The sequence below is a fragment of the Schistocerca americana genome, chromosome 4, assembly GCF_021461395.2.
Source record: "Schistocerca americana isolate TAMUIC-IGC-003095 chromosome 4, iqSchAmer2.1, whole genome shotgun sequence".
Taxonomy (NCBI): Eukaryota; Metazoa; Arthropoda; class Insecta; order Orthoptera; family Acrididae; genus Schistocerca; species Schistocerca americana.
In genome coordinates, this window is record NC_060122.1 from 481,966,860 (window position 1) to 481,994,684 (window position 27,825).

The 27,825-nt window shown below is 40.9% G+C and overlaps 1 protein-coding gene across 1 annotated transcript in view; it reads left to right on the forward strand.

The window, feature by feature from the left end:
- Positions 1-27,825, forward strand: part of LOC124612956 (arf-GAP with Rho-GAP domain, ANK repeat and PH domain-containing protein 2) — a 173,232-nt gene that overhangs the window by 76,554 nt on the left and 68,853 nt on the right. Inside the window, exons 6-7 of the mRNA XM_047141476.1 lie at positions 5,449-5,636; positions 15,475-15,711. Coding sequence (XP_046997432.1) covers positions 5,449-5,636; positions 15,475-15,711 — 425 coding nt within the window. The remainder of the gene's footprint in view (positions 1-5,448; positions 5,637-15,474; positions 15,712-27,825) is intronic.

Here is a 27,825-nt window from a genome sequence, read left to right on the forward strand (position 1 = left end):
TTGCAAAAAATGAACACCTAACCTCAGCACTTTGCATGTTCAATAAACCACATGCTACCCGTGAAGAAATAATAACTGTGGGAGAACAGGTTACTACCACATTGTATAGTGGAGGTGTCAGCGGTTCCCACACTCTAGACCATTTGCGGTACCAGCTATTCGCCAAGTCTGCCACAAAAAGCAAACTTAATCTTGCACGGTTGCCACCTACACAAGATGCTGCACAACATCATTCGTTGCGGACTTACCAACAAGTCCAAAGTTGGATGGGAAACTGGGAACCTCCTGAGAAATGGGGCTGGAATCACAGTGACCACGGTCCAGTACCCGTTATAATGAGCCAAGATCCAGCACTTGAAGCACTTCTTCACATTGTTTCATGCTCATGCAAGCTGAACTGTGGCAGAGCGTGCTCCTGCAGAAAAGTGGGTTTGAAATGTTCTTCAATTTGCAAGAAATGTATTGGGGTCAACTGTGTAAACATGCCAAAATTTTTATATGAAGACAGTGAAGAAGATGTTATGGAGGATGTTGAGGAAACCGCTGATGAAACCAACGAACTTGCTGAGGCTGACTCGCTGTTTAAAGAAGAGGTCAATCTGGGATCACCTCTATGTACAGACCCTGAATCCGTAACCCAAGGTATTTCTGGTGACATTGAGGAACCTAGCCCATCAAAACGTTGGAAGTGATGCTCATGTCTCTCTCAAGTGCAATATTACATGTATTACACACCCAGAACTGTCAACATTTTTTAGTAACTGACAATGCATTTTAATTGTAATAAAGCTACTTATTTTTAATGTCAACTGAGTGGCTTTTATACACAAGAATAATTACCTACCTAATTAGGTTGCCTATTACAGCTAATAATGGTTCAGTTTCCTGAGACAATTTATTTTGTGTTTGTGTGTGTGTGTGTCTGTGTGTGTGTGTGTGTGTGTGTGTGTGGTTATGTCTCTTAATGATGTATTTTTTTATTTATAGTTTTACAAATACCAGGGCTGAGGTGGCCCATAGTGAACCTCAGGTAGTGATGTAAGAATCACAATAGTTGGGTGCCCAGCAATACTCATGTTGCACACAGAGAAATTGAATACCTGCAAGTGAGGTGGTAAATTCCAACTTATAACATGATGTATGATGTATTTATACTACACAAACAGAAACTGAAAAAATAGTGTTCAAAAATAAGGTATCTTGCCACTATGCTCAAAATTTGAAAAATTGGTATTTTTTGAGGCGCTGTAGCGCCTTAGATATTGGGAGTAGAAAAAAATGGCAAGAATCAAATTTGTAGAGAATTTTGTGCTCTTTAAAAAAGAAAATAGACGGTAAAGCGATAGGAGCAAATGAAACAGATATTTTGAAAAAACTGAAAAAAGTCTGAAATTTTCGAAGTTTTTTGACTGCAGAAAGTTTTCCCAAGCGAAATTTTGTTGGCAAAACTCTGTTTTCTAATCTTTCCAACCACATGAATGAGCTGAAAAAATAAACTCTTCTACCCCACCTTTTGCAAGGTATATCTACTATTTGACTGGACTAATTGTCCTCAAATACATCGCCCTTGTATAGACCCTCTATATACTCCTTCCACCTTTCTGCTTTCCCTTCTTTGCTTAGAACTGAGTTTCCATCTGAGCTCTTGATATTCATACAAGTGGTTCTCTTTTCTCCAAAGGTCTCTTTAATTTTCCTGTAGGCAGTATCTATCTTACCCCTAGTGAGATAAGCCTCTACATCCTTACATTTGTCCTCTAGCCATCCCTGCTTAGCCATTTTGCACTTCCTGTCGATCTCATTTTTGAGACGTTTGTATTCCTTTTTGCCTGCTTCATTTACTGCATTTTTATATTTTCTCCTTTGATCAATTAAATTCAATATTTCTTCTGTTACTCAAGGATTTCTACTAGCCCTCGTCTTTTTACCTACCTGATCCTCTGCTGCCTTCACTACTTCATCCCTCAAAGCTACCCATTCTTCTTCTACTGTATTTCTTTCCCCCATTCCTGTCCATTGTTCCCTTATACTCTTCCCGAAACTCTGTACCACCTCTGGTTCTTTCAGTTTATCCAGGTCCCATCTCCTTAAATTCCCACCTTTTTGCAGTTTCTTCAGTTTTAATCTACAGTTCATAACCAAAAGATTGTGGTCAGAGTCCACATCTGCCCCTGGAAATGTCTTACAATTTAAAACCTGGTTCCTAAATCTCTGTCTTACCATTATATAATCTATCTGATACCTTCTAGTATCTCCGGGATTCTTCCATGTATATAACCTTCTTTTGTGATTCTTGAACCAAGTGTTAGCTATGATTAAGTTGTGCTCTGTGCAAAATTCTACCAGGCGGCTTCCTCTTTCATTTCTTACCCCCAATCCATATTCACCTACTATGTTTCCTTCTCTCCCTTTTCCTACTACCAAATTCCAGTCACCCGTGACTATTAAATTTTCGTCTCCCTTCACTATCTGAATAATTTCTTTTATTTCATCATACATTTCTTCAATTTCTTCGTCATCTGCAGAGATAGTTGGCATATAAACTTGTATTACTGTAGTAGGCATGGGCTTTTTGTCTATCTTGGCCACAATAATGCGTTCGCTATGCTGTTTGTAGTAGCTTACCCGCATTCATATTTTTTTTATTCATTATTAAACCTACTCCTGCATTAACCCTATTTGATTTTGTATTTATAACCCTGTATTCACCTGACCAAAAGTCTTGTTCCTCCTGCCACCGAACTTCACTAATTCCCACTATATCTAACTTTAACCTATCCATTTCCCTTTTTAAATTTTCTAACCTACCTGCACGATTAAGGAATCTGACATTCCACGCTCCGATCCATAGAACGCCAGTTTTCTTTCTCCTCTTAACGACGTCCTTTTGAGTAGTCCCCGCTCCGAGATCCGAATGGGGGACTATTTTACCCAAGAGGACGCCATCATCATTAACCATACAGTAGAGCTGCATGCCCTCGGGAAAAATTACGGCTGTAGTTTCCCCCTTGCTTTCAACCGTTCGCAGTACGTCTACATCTACGTCTACATCTACAAGACTACTCTGCAATTCACATTTAAGTGCTTGGCAGAGGGTTCATCGAACCACAATCATACTATCTCTCTACCATTCCACTCCCGAACAGCGCGCGGGAAAAACGTACACCTAAACCTTTCTGTTCGAACTCTGATTTCTCTTATTTTATTTTGATAATCATGCCTACCTATGTAGGTTGGGCTCAACAAAATATTTTCGCATTTGGAAGAGAAAGTTGGTGACTGAAATTTCGTAAATAGATCTCGCCGCGACGAAAAACGTCTTTGCTTTAATGACTTCCATTCCAACTCGCGTATCATATCTGCCACACTCTCTGCCCTATTACGTGATAATACAAAATGAGCTGCCCTTTTTTGCACCCTTTCGATGTCCTCCGTCAATCCCACCTGGTAAGGATCCTACACCACGCAGCAATATTCTAACAGAGGACGAACGAGTGTAGTGTAAGCTGTCTCTTTAGTGGACTTGTTGCATCTTCTAAGTGTCCTGCCAATGAAACGCAACCTTTGGCTCTCCTTCCCCACAATATTATCTATGTGGTCTTTCCAACTGAAGTTGTTCGTAATTTTAACACCCAGGTACTTAGTTGAATTGACAGCCTTGAGAACTGTACTATTTATCGAGTAATCGAATTCCAACGGATTTCTTTTGGAACTCATGTGGATCACCTCATACTTCTTGTTATTTAGCGTCAACTGCCACCTGCCACACCATACAGCAATCTTTTCTAAATCGCCTTGCAACTGATACTGGTCTTCGGATGACCTTACTAGACGGTAAATTACAGCATCATCTGCGAACAACCTAAGAGAACTGCTCAGATTGTCACCCAGGTCATTTATATAGATCAGGAACAGCAGAGGTCCCAGGACGCTTCCCTGGGGAACACCTGATATCACTTCAGTTTTACTCGATGATTTGCCGTCTATTACTACGAACTGCGATCTTCCTGACAGGAAATCACGAATCCGGTCACACAACTGAGACGATACCCCATAGGCCCGCAGCTTGATTAGAAGTCGCTTGTGAGGAACGGTGTCAAAAGCTTTCTGGAAATCTAGAAATACTGAATCAGCTTGAGATCCCCTGTCGATAGCGGCCATTACTTCGTGCCTCCATTGTGGTTGCACCTACGGTACGGCTATCTGTATCGCTGAGGCATGCAAGCCTCCCCACCAACGGCAAGGTCCATGGTTCATGGGGTACATTAGTCCTTACACTAGTACCAGCACAGCAAGGCCATTTTGGTTAGTGTTACAAGGCCAGTTCAGTCAGTCATCCAGACTGTTGCCCGTGCAACTACTGAAAAGGCTGCTGCCCCTCTTCAGGAACCACACGTTTGTCTGGCCTCTCAACAGATACCCCTCCGTTGTGGTTGCACCTACGGTACGGCTATCTGTATCGCTGAGGTACGCAAGCCTCCCCACCAACGGCAAGGTCCATGGTTCATGGGATACATTAGTCCTTACTAATGTAAAATTGTTACCTTCTGAAGAAGACAAATTTACATTTGTCAAAACCTAGGTAAAGAATTTCTTTATCCATTGCAACTGGTCGGCTGTTTATAATTTTATTCCTTTTGTTTGGCTCTAATGAGATGTGAAAGTTATATTACAGATACACAAATGCTCTTCCACAGAAATGTTCATAAGACTTACTTTTGTATGCACTGGGAGAAGATCTCAGCTGGATTCTACATGTAGTTCATTTATTACATCATGTGTTTGGGGCTGAAGAATATGGTGCGTAGTTCAGTCTTCTTGTTTGTAGTGACACATCTTGGCAAAGCTGCCCTGTAGACACAAAAAGCAATCATGTTAAAAGTCAAGTATTGCAAGAGTAACTTTAATATTGTTGGAAATCTACCACATCAACTGGTCACGGTTTACTTTGTTAACAGTTACATCATGTTGCCATAAGCTTTTTTCATTTACAACTTTTAACCTATCAAACTGATGGAAAAAGGTTCTCATTGTGCAGAAGGAAAAACCCTTACACTTAACTTTCATGATTTTATGAATAACCTTTAGTCATCATTTTGATAGTTCTTTCATGGGCTTTCTTAATCAGTTACATTACTGTACACTTCGACTATCTGAATTACCTGTCCAGAAATTGCCAAGTGCTGCATATAACATTTTGTATATTAGAGCTGGTGGAAGACTTTAATGGAGTTTTGTTGTAATTAGTGTTAGCTGATTTACTAGAGAAATGCTTCTTTAGTTCAAAATATATTTTCACTGTCGGGTAGAGATATCTATGATGATTGTCATTTTGCAGCACTCAAGTCCTTGTATCTACCAGTGTGTGTTAGCAATGAGTATTAATTTCACATACTTCTTGTCATGTCTTAAGTATTTAAAGTGAAATTATTGATGTTTTCTTTTTAGCTGGAAAATATGGAAGGGAGCGCACCACTTGGTACAGCAGGGTCCTCGAGAAATTACCTCCAATAAATTATGTAACTGCTCGAAAGTTGGTTGGCCACCTCTATTTTATACATGAACAATGTGAAAAAAATCGAATGCCAGTTGATAATTTAGCGGCTATTTGGGGACCTACGCTCATGCATGTGGAGGTATGAAACATTAACTTGTGTCACATGTTTTCTCAATATAATTTGTAAAGCAACTAGCTGCGCATAAATAGAGGTTTTGAATTTTCTTATGTCCTGTGACTTGTAAGTGTTCAGTATTAACCCTTTAACTGCTCTGGATGTGTTAACGCACATGCCTTTGTACCTGCCCCTGTGTGTTCTGAATGTTTTCATGTGTACCACCTGTCCTTCTACCCGGTACTCTGAACATGTCTACCTGTAGACACATTCAGAGTACCAGGTAGATGGACAGGTGGCATGCGTAAACACGTTCAGAACACACAGGGACAGGTACAAAGGCACACGCATTAACACGTCCAGAGCAGTTAAATGGTTAAAAGTGCAAATAAGTGTTTTAAAAATGTGGGTCAGTGTTGATAAGAGAGTAAAATTCTATATGCCTTTTGAACTTCATGATTTATGGAGCCTAACACTTCATATTACAAGGCATATAAGGAAAGTTAGTACCATTTTGGAAAAAAAAAAATTCAAACCAGAGTTTATTTTCACAAGAAAGATGATTTCTTAAAATATTTTTCTGTGTAGTTGCCACCGTTGTTCAGATATCTGTCATAGCAGGAAACCAACTTTTCTATGCTCTCTTCATAGGAAGACACCACTAGTGAAGACAGCCTTAGCTGAACACCTCTTATTTGTATTGTCATTGCTGACAGATGCCTTGTAACGAAGCACGGTTGCCCACTGCTATCCTGTTTTGGTTTTACACTCCTTCAGTAACATAGTTAAGCAATGAACTTTTATTTTTTTTTCATTTTCACTACTCAGATTCTGACTACAGATTCTGTGGCCTTCAGCCTCATAGCACAGAATTCAGAAATAGTTTAAATAAAAGTCCCCTAGTAAAATCTATTATTTCAGTACATTATGATGTCTATTCTGAAAGTAATGAGCTAATTAGTTTTATTGGAAATGCATCCTATTAAAAGTTATGAACATTGACGTATATTGTGCAATACATATTAAGTAAAATTCGAGTGAGCTAATAGATCAAATTCAGCTATAAGACTGCATCCAAAAGAAAGCCTAAATTTTACTGATTCCAGCAAAGTGTTTAAATAAACCTAAAGTCTATTAGTTAAATAGATATTAAGACTTGAAATCTGTAGCCTGTATGACTTTCAGTGCCAATTGTGACCAAACTATTGAATAACTCTGAGATATGTTTTAATACTTTTGCTACCTTTATTTTTCTACGTAAAATGACCTCAGTCTCAACTGCGTAAGTGCATTAATTAAGAATTAAGTAAATTTGAATAAGTAAAAATTATTGTTCAAAAGGGCTGCCATGGTTATAAGCTGGCAATTCCCACTGTGGATGCATTAGTTAGTTATGCATATTTCAATTGATATAGCTCACTCATGTTATTTAAATAATAAAACCCAATAGTTAACTTCAAAACCAATTAGAAAGGATCATTTTAACCCTGGGAAATTATAAACTATAATATATTAACAGAAATAGTCAAATATTGAAGCACTCGTCTCTATAATGTCCGAGCTGGTGCAGTTCTCAGTTGGTTCTTGGTCAGATTATCATGGAGCGAAAGTGCGGCAAGTCGGTGCTGGAATGTGATGTGATAATACTTGAAACAGAAGCTTAACGTTTCCGGTTGGTACCAAAGAAGTGTAATTATATTTGGCTTTGAACATTTAACGCGTGTTGTGAACATTGTCGAAGACTGGAAGTTTTTGACCTACCTAATGTGACGATTATTAAGTGTAAGAGGCCTGGTCACATGAATATTGTGTGTGTGAGTGATAACAAATAAATCGCACTGTGGTTGTCATAAGTGTTCAACAATGAATACGGTCTTGACTTTTGATTTTGGAAAACATAATCTAGGATCCTGGCTTCTTAATTGCAGTGTGATTTAAGTGAGACAGACGCAGCTATCGAGAAGACAATATCAAATAAGCAAAGCAAGGTAGGTCAGGAACACTGCATACTATCTACTGGGTGAGGAAATGTTTCAATACATCCGGTTGTGACATGAACTTTAAGTGGCACTAATACAAGGATTCAGCCTGGCATGTTACAGCCTCCCTCCAAAATTACACCTCAAGTTCAAAAACAAATAGTAGTCAAAAGGTGTGAGATCAGCACAGTATGGCGCATGATTGAACTGCTACCAACCAAATTGTTGAGTACGGTTGACTTGACTGAGCATTCCTCTTGTTTTGAATTGCATGCCAAAGTTTTCTCAGTGTTTCACAGTATTGCACCGCACTGACAATTTCACCTGTAGGAAGGAACTCAGTAAGCAGGAAACGATGCAAAAAGCAGTGTTCAGTAGTGGCTGTCTTCACTGACAGTATCTTCTATGAAAAGGCTATAGAAAACTTGGTTTCAGAGTATGACAAATATATAAAGAATGGTGGCAACTAAGTAGAAAAATATTTTAAGAAATGCTGTTTCTTGTAAAAGTAAATTCTGGTTTGAAAAAAAAAAATTATGATTTTTTTCCAAAACAGTGTTGACTTTCCAGACATACCTCATAGCTCACATAGCAGGAAGAGGAGGAGGAGAAAACAGAATAGCTATGTAAAAGAAATGTAACAATATTATGAAAAGGATAGGTGCTATTCACCGTATAGCAGAGATGCTGAGTCAGTCACAGGTAGGCACAACAAAGAGACTTTTACAAAATAAGCTTTTGGCCAACAAGGCCTTTGTCAGAAATAGAACACACACACACACACACACACACACACACGACCACAGTCTCTGGCAGCTGATGCCAGACTATGAGCAGCAGAAGCAGCAGCAGCTGTGCATGCTGGGAGAGGCAGCTGGGTGGTGGTGAGGAGGAGGCTGGGGTGGGGAGGGGAAGGGATAGCAGAGTAGGGGTGGGGTTGGTCAAGTGCTGCTGGGGAGTGTGCAGGGATGAGGAGGAGAGAGGTAGGACAGCTGGGAGGTTAGACGGAGGGTGGGGGAGAGAGGTGGGTTAGCAGAAATGGAGAGAAGACTGGATGCAGTGGTGGAATAGAGGGCTGTGTAGTGCTGGAATGGAAACAGGGAAGGGGCTAGATGGGAGAGGACAATGACTAATGGAGGTAGAGGCAGGAGGGTTAGGAGAAAGTAGGATATATAATCAGGAAGAGTTCCCACCTGTGCAGTTCAGAAAAGCTGGTGTTGGTGGGAAGGATCCATATGGCACAGGTTGTGAAGCAGTCATTGAATTGAAGAATGTTGTGGTGGCTCAGCAACAGGGTGGTCCAGTTGTTTCTAGGCCACAGTTTGTCAGTGACCATTCATGTGGACAGACAGCTTGTTTGTTGTCATGCTCACATAGAATGCAGCACCAGCTTGTTGATCACATGACTGGTTTCACAGGTAGCCCTGCCTTTGATGGGATAGGTGGTGATTGTGACTGGGCCAGAGTAGGTGATGGTGTAAAGATGTATGGAACAGATCTTGCATCTAGGCCTTTTACAAGGATATGAGCCTTGAGGTAAAGGGTTGGAAGGGGCTGAGGTTGTGTAGGGATGGACAAGTATATAGTGTAGATTTGGTGAATGACAGAATAACAATGTGGGAGGGGTGGAAAGGATAGTGGGCAGGGCATATCTCTTTTCAGGGCACAACGGGAGGTAGTTGAAACCCTGTCGGAGATTGTAATTCAGTTGCTCCAGTCTTGGGTGGTACTGATAACGAGGGCAATGCTCCTCTGTGGCAGGGATAGTGAGACTTTGGGAGGTGGTGGATGACTGGAAAGATAAGGCACGGGAGATATGTTTTTGTACAAGGTTGAGAGGATAATTACGGCCTGTAAAGGCCTCAGTGAGACCCTCTGTACATTTCGAGAGGGACTGCTCATCGTTGCAGGTGTGCCAGACATGGATGCCTAGGCTGTATGGAAGGGACCTCTTGGTATGGAATGGATGGCAATTTTCAAAATGGAGATGTTGCTGGTGTTTAGTAGGTTTGATATGGACAGAAATACTGATGTAGCCATCTTTGAGGTGGTTTGTTGGGTTGAGTAGGACCAGGCGAAGCGGATGGGGGAGGAGGTGTTGAGCTTCTGGAGGAATGTGGATAGTGTGTCCTCACCCTTGATCCAAATCGCGAAGATGTCATCAGTGAACCTGAACCACATGAGGGTTTTGTGATTCTGGGTGTTTATGGAGAATTCTTCTAGATGCCCCACGAATAGGTTGGCATAGGATGCCCACAGCCATACCCTGGATTTGTTTGTAGGTAACGGCTTCAAAGCAGAAGTAATTGTTGGTGGGGATATACTTGGTCATGGCAACTAGGAAGTTTGTTGTTGGTTTGTAATCCAATGGGAATAAGGAAAGGTAGTGTTTAATAGTGGTAAGGCCATGGGAATTAGGGATGTTAGTGTAAAGGGAGGGCTAGCCCCTCTCCCCTCCACCTTCCATCTAACCTCCCGACTCCTTCTGGTTGCCTTATCCTATCTCCACCTCGTCCCTGCCTGCTCCACAGAAGCACTTCACTGTCCTCCACCCCTACTCTGCTGTCCCTCCCCCTCCCTGTCCCAACCTCCTCCGTATCCCCACCCAGTTGCCTCTCCCATCACGCATTGCTGCTGCTGCTCGTAGTCGGGCTTCAGCTGCCAGAGACTGTGGTCATCTGTGTATGAGTTGGATTTGCATGCACATGTGTGTGCCTTGTTGGCCAAAAGCTTATTTTGTGACCGTCTTTTTGTTGCGCCTATCTGCGACTCAGCATGTCCGCCATAGTAGCAACTATCCTTTTCATAATATTGTTACATTCCATCCTGGATATTGCATTATGTACAAGAAATAGTACAGGATACATTTCATGATTCATCTGCAATAGCACAGTTATGGTGTTTTGACATTTGTTGCCCTGCAACCCTCTCATATTTGCAGTGGACTTGGACAAAGTTTTTGCAAGTTCCAGTATTTGCTAGACAAGTATATTCTACTGTGCACTTCACAGTGGTTTGTAGAGTATTAATTTATATGTAGATATGCAAATCACTAGGAAACACCAACTCTTGCTTTTTTTAATCAACATTTGCAGCATGTTTCTTTTGTTGTCTTCTATTTTTCCAGTCAGGATCTCCACCAACTAGCATCCCACCCCCCCCCCCCCCCCCTTTTCTCACACCTCCCCCCAGTTGTTCATTATAGAGACCCAGTTTTTGTCTATTTACTCCGCAGCTCATGGTCTTGCGGTAACATTCTCGCTTCCCGCGCACGGGGTCCCGGGTTTGATGCCCGGTGGGGTCAGGGATTTTCTCTACCTCAAGACGACTGAGTGTTGTGTGTCTTTCATCGTCATTTCATCATCATTGACTCGCAAGTCGCCGAAGTGGCGTCAGCTAAAAAGGACTTGCAATACGGCGGCCGAATAACCCCGCATGGGGTCTCCCGGCCAACAATGCCATATGATCATTTCATTTTTGTCTATTTACTTTCTAGATCCGAAGCTGTCTTTCCTATCTCTGTCTGACTTATCACATATGCTCCCTGCTGTCTTTGACTTCCCAAGTTTGAAATTTTATGAACATATGGCATTTATTGTCAACTTTGCCTTACCCAGGGTCTCCCTTGGCTCAGAGTCCCGTGTGACACTGCTCCCTATACAATGAATAATCCCACTTCCTGTGACCATTTCCATCCTTTTAGAAATTGCGGTATTCATTAATTTTACTTTGGAACTTAATCTAAGTTTTCATTTTTGTTGTAGTGATGAAGGTGTGTGTGTTAGAAAAAGAGCAGAAGCTCAAAATTGTGATTTTCTCATGTTGTAGAATAGTGATGTGGCTGGTGTTAGCCTTCTACAGGTAAGTGGTTGCTGGGTCTCAGTTTTCATTTGTTGTTTCCCATCTTGTAATTTCCATTATAGTAACAATATTGAAAGTGAAATTTTTAAAACTGGGTAGTATACTTTTGTATGGCTGCTTGATCAATTTCGAAATAAATCACTTAACAACTATCAGTCGATTTCAAATATGTAGCTTATGGCTTAGAGAAACAACAGAACCAAAAGTATGCCACTGGTAATGAACATTTATGGTTATATGTTGAAATGAGATGGCATGCAGCTACTTCCCTTTGAATGTTTGAGGCCTGGCCTCACCAAACTAGAGCAAATGACATGTCTTTCCCAGAAAGCATGTATACACAAAATATCGATAAGTTACTATGACTGGGCTGCAACTGATATAACTGTCAGTTTTCTCCAATAGTTGTCAACAGGTATGAAATGTGGGAATGAAGCAACCTGTTAGTTTCCCAGTAACACATCAACACTACTTTCATTTTATGTTTCAACATACAGAAGCTCTTGCTGCATCTCATTATGACTGAACAAAATTATTATTTTGTTGTCACACATGTTGCTACATTTGACCCATTGAAGGAAGGGGCACTTGTGAAACCAGCCTTGTCACTACCTACTTTGTTACAATCACTGTGAAGTTTCCTGTGTAGACATTGACTACAAGCAATTGCCCAGCTGTTTGAGTTACCATCACCAAACTACTACCAAGGGTACGCCTGACCATCCAGTAGCACAGAATTCTGCACATCAGTGCTAATAACTTCAATGGCTGCATCACAAGCCATATCATTTAGGTTCTTCCTTCTAAACACAAACATCTCTGAATCATGTAGGTTGGAAGTGTCACTCTTAACACATCTCTACTGCACGAAAAATCTCTAGGCTCAGTCATGACTAGTTTCTGTTTCTCCTCCTTTGTTGCCACTCCATTTTGTGCTCCCCTCTCACCAGCTTCACACTTCCGTCCCCACATTTGCAGGGTTATATATACACAAGTCGCTAAACTCATAGACACCTTCACATATTATGTATCTCCTTTTGTTCCTCACACTATTTTCTTGATGTTCTTCCCTATACTGCCCCCTATTCTCTCTTTCCTTCATCTTTTTTACAACATACCATTGCATATGTCCTGTAATACTTTTGTCGGATTGATGACATCACATTGCTCAGAGAATGATATGTTAAATAACATCTTTTGAAAATGTTTCTGTGTAAAGAATTTTCATGTGACAAGATTGAAAATTTTGCAGAAATGTGTCCAGTTTAATTAGCAAATCAGTGCTTGGGATAAAATTGGACTTAGAATTAAAATAATAATTAATTTTTGGATGATCTTTATCAGTATCTATAACTAAGCATTGTTGTCAGACAAACTATTAATATACCTGTTTTTTGCATGCTGCATATTGTTAAGTCAGAGAGGCGTCAGCAACAGACCTGGCTGTTCTTTTTGAAATGATATGACAGTAAGTAGAGTGAAGTCAGCCACTAGTGACTATTTTATGCTCTATAGATCCATACTTATAGCTATTCTTAAGTATGGGAGACATGTTAACACATCCATCAGCATTCTCTGTTGAGTTGAGAAACATATGACTGTCTCAAAGCTTTGTACATCATAACATTTCTTGGAGTCTACACTACCTGACAGGAATTCTTTAGCACCGACAAGGAAAGGAGGAAACAAAATGAAACTCCATGGGTTGAGAGGGTAAGTGATGCTGTTTCAGTGATTACAAAGTCAAGTAAAATTTACAAAGAACTTATATATAAAAACAAAGATGAGGTGACTTACCGAACAAAAACGCTGGCAGGTCGATAGACACACAAACAAACACAAACATACACACAAAATTCAAGCTTTCGCAACAAATTGTTGCCTCATCAGGAAAGAGGGAAGGAGAGGGGAAGACGAAAGGAAGTGGGTTTTAAAGGAGAGGGTAAGGAGTCATTCCAATCCCGGGAGCGGAAAGACTTACCTTAGGGGGAAAAAAGGACAGGTATACACTCGCACACACGCACATATCCATCCACACATACAGACACAAGCAGACATATGCTTGTGTCTGTATGTGTGGATGGATATGTGCGTGTGTGCGAGTGTATACCTGTCCTTTTTTCCCCCTAAGGTAAGTCTTTCCGCTCCCGGGATTGGAATGACTCCTTACCCTCTCCTTTAAAACCCACTTCCTTTCGTCTTCCCCTCTCCTTCCCTCTTTCCTGATGAGGCAACAATTTGTTGCGAAAGCTTGAATTTTGTGTGTATGTTTGTGTTTGTTTGTGTGTCTATCGACCTGCCAGCGTTTTTGTTCGGTAAGTCACCTCATCTTTGTTTTTATATATAATTTTTCCCACGTGGAATGTTTCCTTCCATTATATTGATTACAAAGAACTTAGGAGTATGAGCCTATTTGTCAGTACGACGTTGCACCACCTCTGGCTTGGGTGCATGTACTGGTTCGGTTGTGAAGGGTGTCAAAAAGCCAATGTATCCTCTCCTGAGGCAAGCTGTCCCACAACTGTTGTAATTAGCCATTGATATCCTGGATACTGGCTCTGGGATGGAGTTGACATCTGATGTTCGTCATTCAGAGTAGTGCAGAACAGGGGTTCATTCCTGAACACAATGCAACACTATTAATAAGCAGTCCATGCTTCCCCGTCACTGTGCCACTCTAAATATAGCCATATATGTTTCAGTGTTCATGGCAGCCTATGGATGTGATGGTATTTCCCTAGTCAGGATACTGCTTGTCTCTGACCAGTGGTGTAGGATGACACAGAATATTTGAGGGAGTTCATTGCTTGTTCTTGAATGGCAGGCGCAGATGTGAAGCATTACGATGTGCGTGGTGCAAAAATATGGCAGTCCTCCTTTGTGGTGGTCAGACATCCTGGATCATAACCTTGATGATCTATATACCTGCTCTTACATCCCAATGTAGTCCGAAATTGAGCCAGTGTTGCATACGAATGCCCCACAAATCTGGATTTTACATGGGTGGACCAGCTGGCCAAATGGAGACCTACAATGAAGTTCCGTTCAAATACTGTCAGGTAGTAATAACGGTGTCTCACATGAGTGCGTGAAATCTCTGTGTCCTTCACAGTGATCACTCAACATCTGACACCATTAATATCCCTTATACAAGGTCTGTTCAAAAACTTCCAGAAAATTCATAATACCGTGCCAATGACATGTTGGAGTGAAATGCGGTTGACACCCCTGTAGGCCCCTGCAGACTTTTTTTTATATTTTTTTTATTTTTATTTATTTATTTATTTATTTTTAGTTTCAAAGCCGAAAACCTTGTTGGAAAGATGAAGATTTGTAGTGACAAACAAGATAAAGGAAAATCATGGATGGTGCATTGCACACCCCAACAAGAGGTGTACCGAAACTGCTTCCAGAAGTGGAAACGGTGTTGGGAGCAGTTTTTCTATTGTGAGGAAGAGTATTTCGAAGGAGACCTAGCACAATAAGTAAAAAGTAACTGTAGAAAAATTGTGTGGATAAAGTTCCACAATTTTTTGAGTGGACCATGTATACCCTACCATGCCAGGTAACAACACTAAACACAAACAACACTGATGCAGTATGGTGACTGTTCTGCCTGCTGCAACTGTAATCATTTGGATACCCACCAATGGCGTGTATTTGCATGAAGTTACATTGACATCCAACAGTTTCTTCTGGATACTTCACTTTATTGTCTAGCAATGTATGTGGGTAATGAATTTGATCGTCTTTGCTTTGTAGAGTCTTACTTCTTTCCTTTAATTCGTTCCAAAACTTAGACTTTCATTTCTCTCTAAACCTTTCATTTTTGGACCATTTCAGATGGAAGCTGCTCAATTATTGAACTTGGAAGTTTATGTTATTTAACTTTTAAGTTTTGACACATAATTTATACTTAAATACTTGAGATAGATTTTAAAAAGATGACCATCATTTGTGTATAAAAACTGGGTTATGTTTTAATCTGCTGAAGTTGTATTTTTTATTTTGTTTTATTTTAGTCTGATGACACACTGGATGCTTCCCAGGCTGAAGTTTCTGTTGTGGCAGATCTAATCAGGCATTATCCAGAACTGTTCAGGGTTGATAACGAGGAACTGCAACGGGAGAAACGCATGCTTGAAATCCTAGAGCGCTACCACCACAGCAATAACAACATGTCTGTGAAGCAGACAGGAGAATTTAAAGTCTGGATTCATTTAGAAGCAAAAGATTCTGGAAATTGTGTTAGTGTAACGGTAAGAAATCACCAGTTGATGAATTTTTGTATAGTGAAAACCATTTTTAAAGAATATTTGTTGTCAAGTTCCTTAGCTTGAAGACTGTTTTCATGCAGCTCTCCACATTAATCTATCCTGTGCAAGTCTCTTCATTTATACATAGCTGTTGCATTCTGTGTCCACTTGAAGGTGCTTGCTGCATGTAAGCTTTGGACTCCTTCCACATCTTGTAACCCCCCCCCCCCCCCCCCCCTTCCAGTACTTCTCTCCATTACCGAATTATCTACTGCTTGATACCTGAAGACGTATTCTGTCAGCTAATTCCTTCTTTTAAATCAACTGATGGCATTTTTTTTTCCTTCCCAGTCTGATTCCAGCATTCTTCTATACCACCATGTCCCAAAGCTTCTGTTCTCTTTTTATCTGTACGGTTTATCATTCACAATTCACTTCCCTGTGACCAAGGGGTTTACAACTATTTTGTAAGCATGTGTTTGGCAAACACATTCATTAACAGGCAATCTTTGGGGAACCTCTCACACGTCAGTCTACGCAGGCAAGTAGAGGCTCTGCTTGAGTGGACCTACATAGATCCCTCGCTGTTAATGGGAACTGCACAGATCCTTGCAAAGACAAAAACAAATTTGTAAATAGTATGGGTGGGATGTTAGAGATCACCAGCACCAACAAACTAAGAGCACCTGACAGAATAGTCCCCCTGTAATTGCATTAGGAATACAATAGGTTACATTAGTTTCTAATGTGACAAAATAAGAAGAGGGATTTTTTGAGAAAGTAACCCTTTCTACATTAACAAAATGTTGAAAAGTGTTGGTAGAATTGCAGAGTCAAACAAACAGCTTCACAAGAAAATGCCTTTGGTTGAAACTGCTGTGTTTCACCAAGTGACCAAACCTCCAAATTCTAAGAAATGTCAGTATGTTGTAGTACTAGAGTAGTGCAACACTTTAACTTCAGTAAGGACATTGTAAGCTGTAGAGATGTCATAGACATGGATTCCACTTAACTGCGGAAAGAATGGGAGATGGAAGGCGTAACAGAAGTCTGAAACATGATGAAGAGAGTGAGTGGTGAGCTGCAGAATACTGTCTCTTTCATCATAGCTTTCAGTTCACGTATCTTTCCATACCCTATCAAGACTGGATTTATTAGAGTGGAGGTAAGATCTTATTTACCCAATCCAATGCTGTGCTCTGAATGTTAAGGAAATTGTCATGTCAGAAAAGGGTGTAATGGCAAGGCAACATGCTGCAGACATGGAAAAGTTGCCCATGAAGCAGTGTCATCATACTTAATGAGAGACGTCTATGTAAATGGCTCAGGTAACCAACTCGCTTGTAGCAGGAATTTCCTAGTGCTTTTAGAAGAAAAGAGAACCAAAAAAGTAAAGTGACCAAGTGAGTTTCATGTACTGAGGCAAAAAAAGAAAATATAGTGCCCAATAACAATTGTTGTCCAACTGCAGTCTGCAGACCACATGCAGCCCACGATTCTCAGCCATATTTTATAATAATATGCATTAGCAACTAAGAACTGAATCCACAAACCAACATTAAGAGCTTCTTAAGAGTGCAGTTTTTCTGGTCAATAACAAACAAAGCATTTTAAGAGGTGTCTAATTTTAGCTGCATTGTTGACTTTGGCTGGAAGCTAAAGGCTAAGTTGGCCGCTTACTACCTCAGGGGCAGATAGGTAAGTAGCATGCACACTGTGATGTCATAGGATATGGCATGGATATTTTATCGTTTGTGTTCCAGTATTGATAACTGATGGGTGTGTGTGACCTGCACCGATCAGCTGCTATGGTATAAATTTCAAATGGAAGTAACAGAAATTCATGAATGCCCATTATAGGGACATTACCTTCAAATGCGGTACATACTTCTAACAAGTAATACGAAAAAGAATTGTTCCTATTGAAGTACAATGAAACAATTAAAACATATAGTAAACATTTATGATCGTGTCTCTTGTTGCAAAATGCATTTAAATATAAGTACATGTACTGTTATTAATCAGTTAATCACCCAATTGCACAGACAACACAACAGTACTTCATCAGGCAGTTTCCACGGTTACAGTGTCACAACTTTGGTGGTCACTGAGGCTGGTAGCAACCTGAAACAGTCGACATGAAGTGTTCCAGATGGTGCGTACTTTTTAACAATCAGTACTGGGAACCGGTGGCCAAGTTATCACCCCATTACTATAGCTAGTCTATAGGGGGCTCATAACATATTAATTTATGTAGGTTACCAATTAATAAAAAAATCAGAAGATTTGTAGCCCAAGATGCCACCCCACAATGTCAGTATTGGCTCTTGAGCAAGAAAGTTTGATGGCTACTGTCCTACGACCTCTTGTTTTCTCAACTTCCTTTGCTTCCACTCTGAGAAAAGTCGTTGTAAAAGTGAGTGCTGCTACACAAATAAAGGCAGTAGTTATTGGCACAAGTGTGTGTACATGTAAATGCACATCCAATAATTTCCCAGTTACTAAGCTCGCAGTTCCTTCTAAGCCAGTACCAGGAGAGGTTGTTAGCAAACAGTAGACACAACCATCTACCACAAAACTATATGCCTAAAGCTGTTAACGTTATCCAAACAGCCTGCATCATAACAGAAAAAAAAAAAAAAAAAATGTTCAAATGTGTGTGAAATCTTATGGGACTTAACTGCTAAGGTCATCAGTCACTAAGCTTACACACAACTTAACCAAAATTATCCTAAGGACAAACACACACACCCAAGCCCGAGAGAGGACTTCAGCCTCCGCTGGGACCAGCCGCACAGTCCATGACTGCAGCACCTTAGACCGAGAAAACAAAACCCACACCCAAAACAGTCATATCCAAAGAGGCATGGCATGGGTTCTATCAGAGAGTAGAAGGATAGTGTTAATCGAGATAACTCTGAAATCAGAAGACAGTACATTATTTCCAAATACCTACTCAAATCTGCACAATTTGGGCAAGAACCTTCATTTTTGAGGATTCAGGAATTGGCCAAGAAATGCTTTAGTAGTATATAGTGGTTTATAAATAAACTTCCACCATTAGTGTATCTATTTTATCAAATTTCACCTCTGTGCCACCAAATTGCAGGGTGTACTGCTCACCAAGGCTGTGGTATTCGATACATCACACACGCCTCCTGGGTTGTGCTAAATGAAAAGCATGTCAGGGAGCTCAGCATTTGGTTGGTGGGTATGGGCTTGGCGACTCCCAGGTTTCCTGGGCAGGGGACTGGTAAGCACCGCCAGTCCTGTGGATCCATAAACTCTGCGCATACTTCAGTGACCACCAAGCAGCTTGGCAGATAGTACTTTGTATATCACAGGGAATGGGGATCTTGTCTTAACCACCTAGACCGTGAGGATGGTACAAATCTCTACTTAAAAAAAACGTTTCTCTCCCAGTCATAACGTGTGTTGCATGCCAGTGAGACGATGCATGGCTGTTGAGGAAGAACAGTTGTTAGCAGGCGACTTCTGGGAACTTGTGGAACTTCAGTTGTAAAAGGCAAGGCAATGGATCTCCTTCTCAAATGATTCCCTAGCATCTCAGGGGACCAAAATTGCTCACAATCACAACAATCTTCAATCTCCTAGTAGGAGATGTGCGCCCCTGTAATCCAATACTGTGACAGCACCCAGAAATGGGAGGTCCATGTCATGAATGTGATTCACCACACTACTGATTCCTCCATTTGTACATCTTCTACTGAAGCTAGAAGAAAAACTGTGTCTTGGTAGAACAAAAAATGTCAGTTGGCAGTTTGAGAGAGGCATATTGCAATACATTGGTTTATGAATAGATCAAGTGGAGACAATCTTGTAGCATTTTGACAAGTGTGGGCTAAAGCTAGATAAATATTCAAGGAGTTAAAATGAATTGTATGGTGAGACTTTTTAACATCTCTTAACCATTCACACCAACAAAGTTGTGGGAATCAGTTTAGGTGATGTCAGGGACTAAAAGTCCAGGTTTGATATCTGCCATATTTGAACAGTAATGTCCTCCAAACAGCACCTAGTGAAATAGTGCAAACAGTGGTGAAACACTTATTGCTTCTGCCAACATAGGGAACACATGCAGAAACACAGACTAGGCTTTTCATCCAACAACACGAAGCCATATAACTGTCCTTTCTCCATATGGTAACTACAATCTGTGTTAAGTGCTGTATGTTTCGCTGCTCCAGGGCCCAGTAGGATTCAAAACTGTATGCTACTACACCTAAGCAAGGAGACAAAAGATGTCCTCCTGTGCCTCTTCAACAAAATATGGGCTGAACGCTATAACATGGACCCATGGCAGGATTCTCATACCACTTCTAAAGCCAGGGAAGAACAGGTTGTCTCCAGATAGGTATAGAATTATTGTGCTCACTAGCTGTATTGGAGAGACCCTTGATGGATGATAAACTGCTGCCTAGTGGGGAATCTCAAAGTGAAGGGATTTCTTGTGTGTTTCAAATAGGGGTTATCGGAAATAGTGGTCCTTGTTTGACAGGTACCAGAGTATCTTGAGCACTTGGTGGTTTTACCAATAGTTCAAAGGAAGGTGGACAGTGTCAGGTGTTCTGTTACACTCCCAGATTTTATCATTAAAATCTGTTGCCCAGTCGCTTCTCAGTGCACTATGTAGAGCTGTGGGTAATCAAGAAGGCACTGAAGCACATGAGACTTCTTGGAAGAGGGAAGTTTCTTGTCTGCATGAACTTTCTTAGTGCTGGGCAAGCTATTCAGCAGATCTTCCCAGCAGATAGGATAGTTCAGACAGTCTAGGTCACTATCCACTTCCTGCACAGGCAGAAGAAAGAGGTGGTCTTCTGCCAGGTACATGGCATAGGGAAATTGAAGGAAATGAGGAAGCTCCACAGAGCAGTGAAAGCAGCCCGTCAGGAAAATAGCATAGTTCAACTTAATTTCCCCCTACAGGCTATCATACCAACGGTGACAGAGTGTGTTGGCAGAGTGGAAAAAGTACTGGCTGGAAGTGGTCAGTTATAAGTTGTAGCCAGACAACTGACTATTCGCTCAAGGTGGACTTCTTTTCGAACTCCCTGAAGGGATAAAGTGGTCCTCACTCATCTTCATATCAGATACTGACCAAAAGATGCATGCTTACCTCTTGATGCATGGAGACCCACCAGAATGCAGTGTTTGTGGCATAACACACGCAGTGCACCATGTTTTAACATCGTGTAATTTGTGTGCTGATAGGAGGGAATCCTTTGGTCTATCGAATGACTTCCCCCAATTTCAGGTAATGAGGAAACAATAGAAAAAAAATGTTGGTGTTTTGTGTGGCATCAGGACTCCTGTCCCAGTTAAGTGGATGGAGGTTTTAATATGTTTTGGAGTGGCTGGCTCATCCTGTTAGTTACACAATCAACCAGCTATCATACTGCCTTTCAGTGTTTTTTAAGGCTTTTAAATGTGCGACACTGCTATGAATAGATCTACTGGAGAACAAATGTGAATTTTTGTTTGTTACTTTGGCTGTAGTTATATGGCCTTTGCCTTTCATTTTAACAAGAACAACTACTGATTCACTTATACCAAGATTTCTTAAAAATGCACTCTTGACCACACTGTTTAGTGCCCAACAATTTTAAATCCATCCACTAAATTACAGCAGTTTCACACCATCATTGTTTGATGATAGATTGCAGGAATGTGACAACAGATTTAGACATTTGGACAGATACATCATACATGAAACCTACTATGAATGAGTGAGAGGAGTTTGTTGTGTATTCCTCCAATCTGTACAATGAGCAAGCAGTAAAGGAAACCAAAGAAACATTTGGGAAAGAATTAAAGTTCAGGAGAAGAAATAAAAACTTTGAGGTTTGCCAGTAACATTATAATTGTATCAGAGACAGCAAATGACTTAGAAGACCAGTTGAGTGGAATGGACAGGAGGATATGAAATGAACATCAACAAAAGCAAAACAAGGGTAACAAAATGCAGTCGAATTATATGAGGCGATGTTGAGGGAATTAGATTAGAAAATGAGACGGTAACAGTAGGAAAGAGTTTTGTTGTTTTGGCAATAAAACACTGATGCTGCAGAAGTAGAGAGGATATAAAAAGCATACTGACAATGGAAAGAAAAGTATTTCTGAAGAACAGAAATATGATAAAACTGAATATGAATTCAAGTGTTAGGAAGTCGTTTATGGAGATGTGTCTGGAGTGTAGCCTTGTACAAAAATAAAATGTGGACAGTAAGCAGTTCAGATAAGAAGACCCTTTGAAATGTGGTGCTACAGAAGAATGCTAAAGATTAGATGGATATATTGCTTGACTAATGAGGAAGTAATGAATAGAACTGGGGAGAAAAGAAATTTGTGGCATGTTGTTGTTGTGGTCCTCAGTCAAAGGACTGCTTTGATGCAGCTCTCCACACTTCTGTACCCTGTGCAAGCCCCTTCATCTCTGAGTAACTGCTGCAAATTAAATCCCTTAGAATCTGCTTATTGTATTTACTTCTGGTCTCCCTCTACGATTTTACCCCCCCCCCCCCCCCATCCACACTTCCCTCCAGTACTAAGTTCGTGATCCCTTGATGTCTCAGGATGTGTCCTACCAACCGAACCCTTCTTCTAATCAGGTTATGCCACCAATTTATTTTCTCCCCAATTCTGTTCAGTGCCAACGGATTAGTTACATGATTTACCCATCTAATATTTAGCATTCTTCTGTAGCACCACTTTTTAAAAGCTTCTATTCTCTTCATGTGTTAACTGTTTATTGTCCATGTTTCACTTCCATACATGGCTACACTACATTCAAATACTTTCAGAAAAGACTTCCTGACACTTAAATCTATATTCAATGTCAACAAATTTCTCTTCTTCAGAAATACTTTTCTTGCCATTGCAAGTCTGTATTTTATATCCTCTCTGCTTCGACTGTCATCGGTTATTTTGGTGCCCAAATAGCTAACTCATTTACTACTCATTACCTAATCTAATTCCCTCAGTATCACTTGATTCAATTTGACTACTCTCCCTTATCCTTGTTTTGCTTTTGTTGATGTTCATCTTATATCCTCCTTTCAAGACACTGTCCATTCCATTCAAGGGCTCTTTGAATTCCTTTGCTGTCTCTGACAGAATTAGTGTCATCATGAAACCTCATAGTTTTTATTACTTTTTTATTACTTCTCCCTGGTCTTAGTCCAAATTTTTCTTTGGTTTCCTTTACTGCTTGTTCGATGTACAGGTTAAATAACATCAGTGACAGGCTACAACCCAGTCTCACTCCCTTCTCAACCACTGCTTCCCTTTCATGCCCCTTGTCTTGTATTACTGCTGCCTGGTTTTTGTTTAAATAGCCCCTTTCACTCCCTGTTTTTTACTCGCTTGTGGGAAACTTGATTAAAAGACAGGATCTGTTGATAGAATGCATTCTAAGACATCAATGAATCATCAGTTTAGTGGTGGAGGGAAGTGTGTGTGTGTGTGTGTGTGTGTGTGTGTGTGTGTGTGTGTGTGTGTGTGTGTGTGTGTCTTGCAGTAGTTATTTGGAGATTAAAAGGCTTGCACAGGATAGACTAGCATGGAGAACTCCATCAAACCAGCCTTCAGACTGTAGCTCATAACAATACCACTAGATTATAGACTATATTGCACAACTGTAACAAGAACACCAGTGCCATCCATCATGGGACAAAGACTTATGAACATATTCCTTACACAGACCCATTGTGGCCCATAAGAGGACATCGACCACATAATTTTCAGCTGACCTCAGAAATACCACACAGCAACAAGTCTACTGGCCAGTGGCCTTGTTGCAGTGGTTACACCATTTTCCGTCAAATCGCCGAATTTAAGCACTGCCAGGCTGGGCTAGCTCTTGTATGGGTGACCATCCAGTCTGCCAAGCACTGTTGGCAAGCGGAGTGCACTCAGCCCTTGTGAGGCAAACTGAGGAGCTCCTTGATGGGGAAGTAGTGGTTCCAGTCTCAGAAACTGACGTATGGCTGGGAGAATGCTGTGCTGACCACGTCTCTCCATATCTGCATCCAGTGTTGCCTGTGGGCTGAGGATGACATGGTGGCCGGTCGGTACTGTTGGGCTTTCATGGTCTGTTTGGGAGTAGTTTTAGTTTTAACCAGTCTACTGCAACGCTTAGTTCTTTGTGGATAACTGCGTCCCACCAGAATGAGAACACAACTCAACACATGCTGTGTTGCAGATATATATCCGGATTTAATTAATATGCTTAGAGTAAGTTGTGTGTGTGTATATGTGTGTGTGTGTGTGTGTGTGTGTGTGTGTGTGTGTGTGTTAGAGAGAGGGAGAGAGAGAGAGAGAGAGAGAGAGAGAGAGAGAGAGAGAGAGAGAGAGAGAGAGAGAGATTGGATATGTCTTTTAATTTGTTGCATATCATGTTTTGAAGGCTGGCTGGGAAAAAAAAACCTCTGAAATGAAATGGAACAGAATACATGGATACATATTCTGATGAAGCAAGAAGCTACTGTACTTCTTCATTCACTGTCCAACATTTGTTACCAAAAAAAGAGATACAGGCATTCGCCCCTCTGTTTAATATCCCATATACTGCAATGGAATGTGAACGGTTTAAGAATACATGTGGAGTAACACAAGATAGGCCTTGTGCTTCTGCATAGAAGAAACTAATTTCAAACCTTCAGACAACCCTCTTTGTAAGAGTTACACCATCCACTTGAAGGATGAAGATGGTGAGAATGCCAAGGGTGGAGTGGCAGTTTCCATCCACTATACAGGGTGGTCAGAAAAGCTTGTAAGGGTGTTGCATGGGAGGTTGTGCTGAGATATAATTGTTAAGCAGAAGACTTGATAAGTTACACCATTTCGGAGTTATTTAGCATTTAAGTTAGTCAGTCAAGTCGTAGTGCTTGCAAATTCAAGCAGCCTATCAGAGATAGTGTCATGAAATGTGATCTTCATTTGGATTCCTCAAGCTGAACAAATGTAGCTTTTGCCCACCTATCTTAAATCTATAACTTCAGAAAAAATGCACATCTTAACTGGCAATGAGCTTTGAATGAGTGGTAACTCATGTCTCCCACAGATGTCCGCATTATTGCATTTTTGTGCTTGCAAGTGCTTGAATTTGCATGTGCAACAACATGATTGGCTAACTTCAGTGCTAATAACTTGGAAATGCTGCAGCACATTGAATTTCTTTCTTAGCAATGGTTTCTCAGCACATGCTCCCCTGCAACATCCCTACAACCTTTTCAGATTTTTTCTGATCACCCTGTACATGCCATTCTAACATTCTTTGTGTGTTACGCTTACCAACTGCCTTCAAGTAGTAGCCGTTCAGGTCTGTACACAATTCAGAGTAACTGTGTAGCATATGTATCTCCAACCTCATCAACATGTGGATATGATGCCTTTGAAGACTTCATCCTTGAAATCGTGCATCTCTTTCTCTTCCTCGCAGATTTCAAACACACCACATGTAGTGTGGCACCTCATATACTTGTCCCAGAGGTTGAGTAATGGAGAGGTTCCTCTTGTTGAATGTCATTTGCTTCTTCAATACAGGGAGAGCGACAAATTTTAGCACTGTAAATGGAACATCCACAGCCATTGCTTTGGCGTTTTGATCTCCTGCCCTACCCAATGATGTCCTTTGGTAAGTCGCAGAGGATTTTCCCTTTATTGACCATTTTCCCATTTGGATCCACCTAACAGATACATAAGCATCTACCACTAGGCCACTTAAAAGTATATTACACAAGTCAACTGGATATCTGGCTGTATTCCAGCATCTATGAGTTGGTAGTACATGAAACTAGTGTCATTCACAGGATAGCTGCTGACAAACTCCCAGCCTTTTGCAGTGCTTGTACCAGAACTTAGTGTTTTATCAGAGAGGACAAAAAGCAGTATTGCAAGAATTTTTACAATATATTAATCACTTCACACCATCAGCAAAAAACATGGGACTTGATGAGAAGGATCGGTGTTGAAGGTAATGCATGCACGACGATCTCCATTCAGAACAAAGGTGAAATACTTCAGACTTCTAACATCAAATACTAATAACGATCCTGCTTTCCACTGCTGACAGGAATTAGCTGAGAAGGCACAGTTGCACTTTAGCTTTAGTAACATTGAAGAATACAATGCCTCACAGTACATCATCAGTGCCAAAGTGCACTACAGCATGTTATGACATTTGAATATTCAGGTCAAAGAACCACATCCCCATGGTTTTAACAGAATTTGGTCTGAGGGAAAAACCCAGATTCTTGGAGGGAAGCAATCGTGATCTCCCTTCCAAAACCTTGAAAAGATCGTGTCAGCCCAAGTAGTCATCACAGAGTATCACTAACCAGCTGTGCAGGGAAGATATTCAAACAAATGATCAGCTTCCACATAGTATGAGTTCTAGAATCCAGCCTTGGGTTACCTTGCACTAAACACTTAGGTAGATGTGAAACTTCGTGACCCTTAAAGATGTGGATGAGATGAGTGCTGCAGACATAGCTTACAGAATGAGTGTTGCAACCCGGACCTGGCCGCATCGTATGAGCAACAAGTGGATGAGCTGGCCAGGCTGAATGGGCCAGCCCCAGCTCACGGGCTCAGTGGAACTGAGGCAGGCTGGTGGGCCAGCAAGCGAGTGGTCCTTTCCTGAGGGGCCAGCCTACCTGCAGTGGGCTGTGGCAAGCCAGCAGTCCACCGTGCAGGGCTTGCACCTGCCACACAACCAGAAAACCAGGAGTTATGGTCACTTTTCATTTCGTAGCAGGACCCCTTTAGTTGTCATCCATGGCATCCTTACAGCATAGTGGTATGTTGATGATTTTCTAAACCTCATTTTGTTACCCTTAATGCCAAGCTATTCTGGGCTTACATTTCAGCAAGATAATGCCTTTCCGCATAGATGAGAGTTTCTACTCATTATTTTCATGCGTGCTAAAACATATCATCGCCAGCAAGGTCATCAGGTCTCTTCCCAGTTGAGAATCTGTGGAGCATTTTGGGCAGGGCCCTCTAACCCACTCAGGATTTTGACAATCTAATATGCCAATTGGACAGAACTTGACATGGTATCCCTGAGAAGGACATCCAACAACTTTATCAGTCAGTGCAAAGCTGAATAATTGTTTGCAAAAGGGCCAGAGGTGAACCAATGCATTATTGACTTGCCCAATTTGTGAATATCTTTCTCTCAAATAAATCATACAATGTTTCTGAAATTGTAATCATATGGTTATCTATACACATACCTCACATCTATTTATTTCCACCCCATTGGTAATTTATGAATGGTGGGCTCCATGTGGTTCCCAAGTTGTGCAGTGACCGTAAACCATAAAATTACCAAATAAGCGGCAACCAGTCGCAAAATCATGTTTTATTTATTTACTTTTGCAACTTGATTTCAACTCATAAACAACCATCATCGGGGCTTTAATGTCTGCCTGCTTAGCTGAGTGGTAACGTGCTTGCCTTCCATGCAGCAGGGCTGGGCTTAATTCCTGGCCGGGTTGGAGATTTTTCTCCGCTCATGGACTGGGTGTTGTGTTGTCATCATCATCATGTATTACTGGCACGCAAGTTGCCTAATGTGGCGTCGACTGAAATAAGACTTGCACTCAGTGGTCGAACTTCCCTGTATGGGGCCTCCTGGCCAACAATGCCACACGCTCATTTCATTTCATAGTGCTGTAATTTGACTGTTCAGTTTCTCTCATGCATGTGTTAATTTCTCCAGTTTACCAAGTTTGAAAAGTGAATTGTTGTTCAAAGTGCCAATAAAATATTTGCATTTGGGAAACTCGTGATACATCCCTACAGGATGATCTTGGTGTCCCAGAATCTGATAACAGAAATAATTTAGTGCTTCTGCTAGAGCCTGGGGTGGTTGCTTTATTTGTATACATCTCTGTCATTATAGTAAATTGAAGACAGTGGGGAGATTGATTTGAATCGGGTTCACTGTCACAACTAAGATACTGAGCCTTAATAGTTTGCCTTTAGATATTATCAGGCCTTTCTTTTATGGATGCTTTGTATGCCAACCATCCTCATTTATCAGAGCTTTGGACTGATAACTGCTACTACTGATATACAGAATGAAATTTT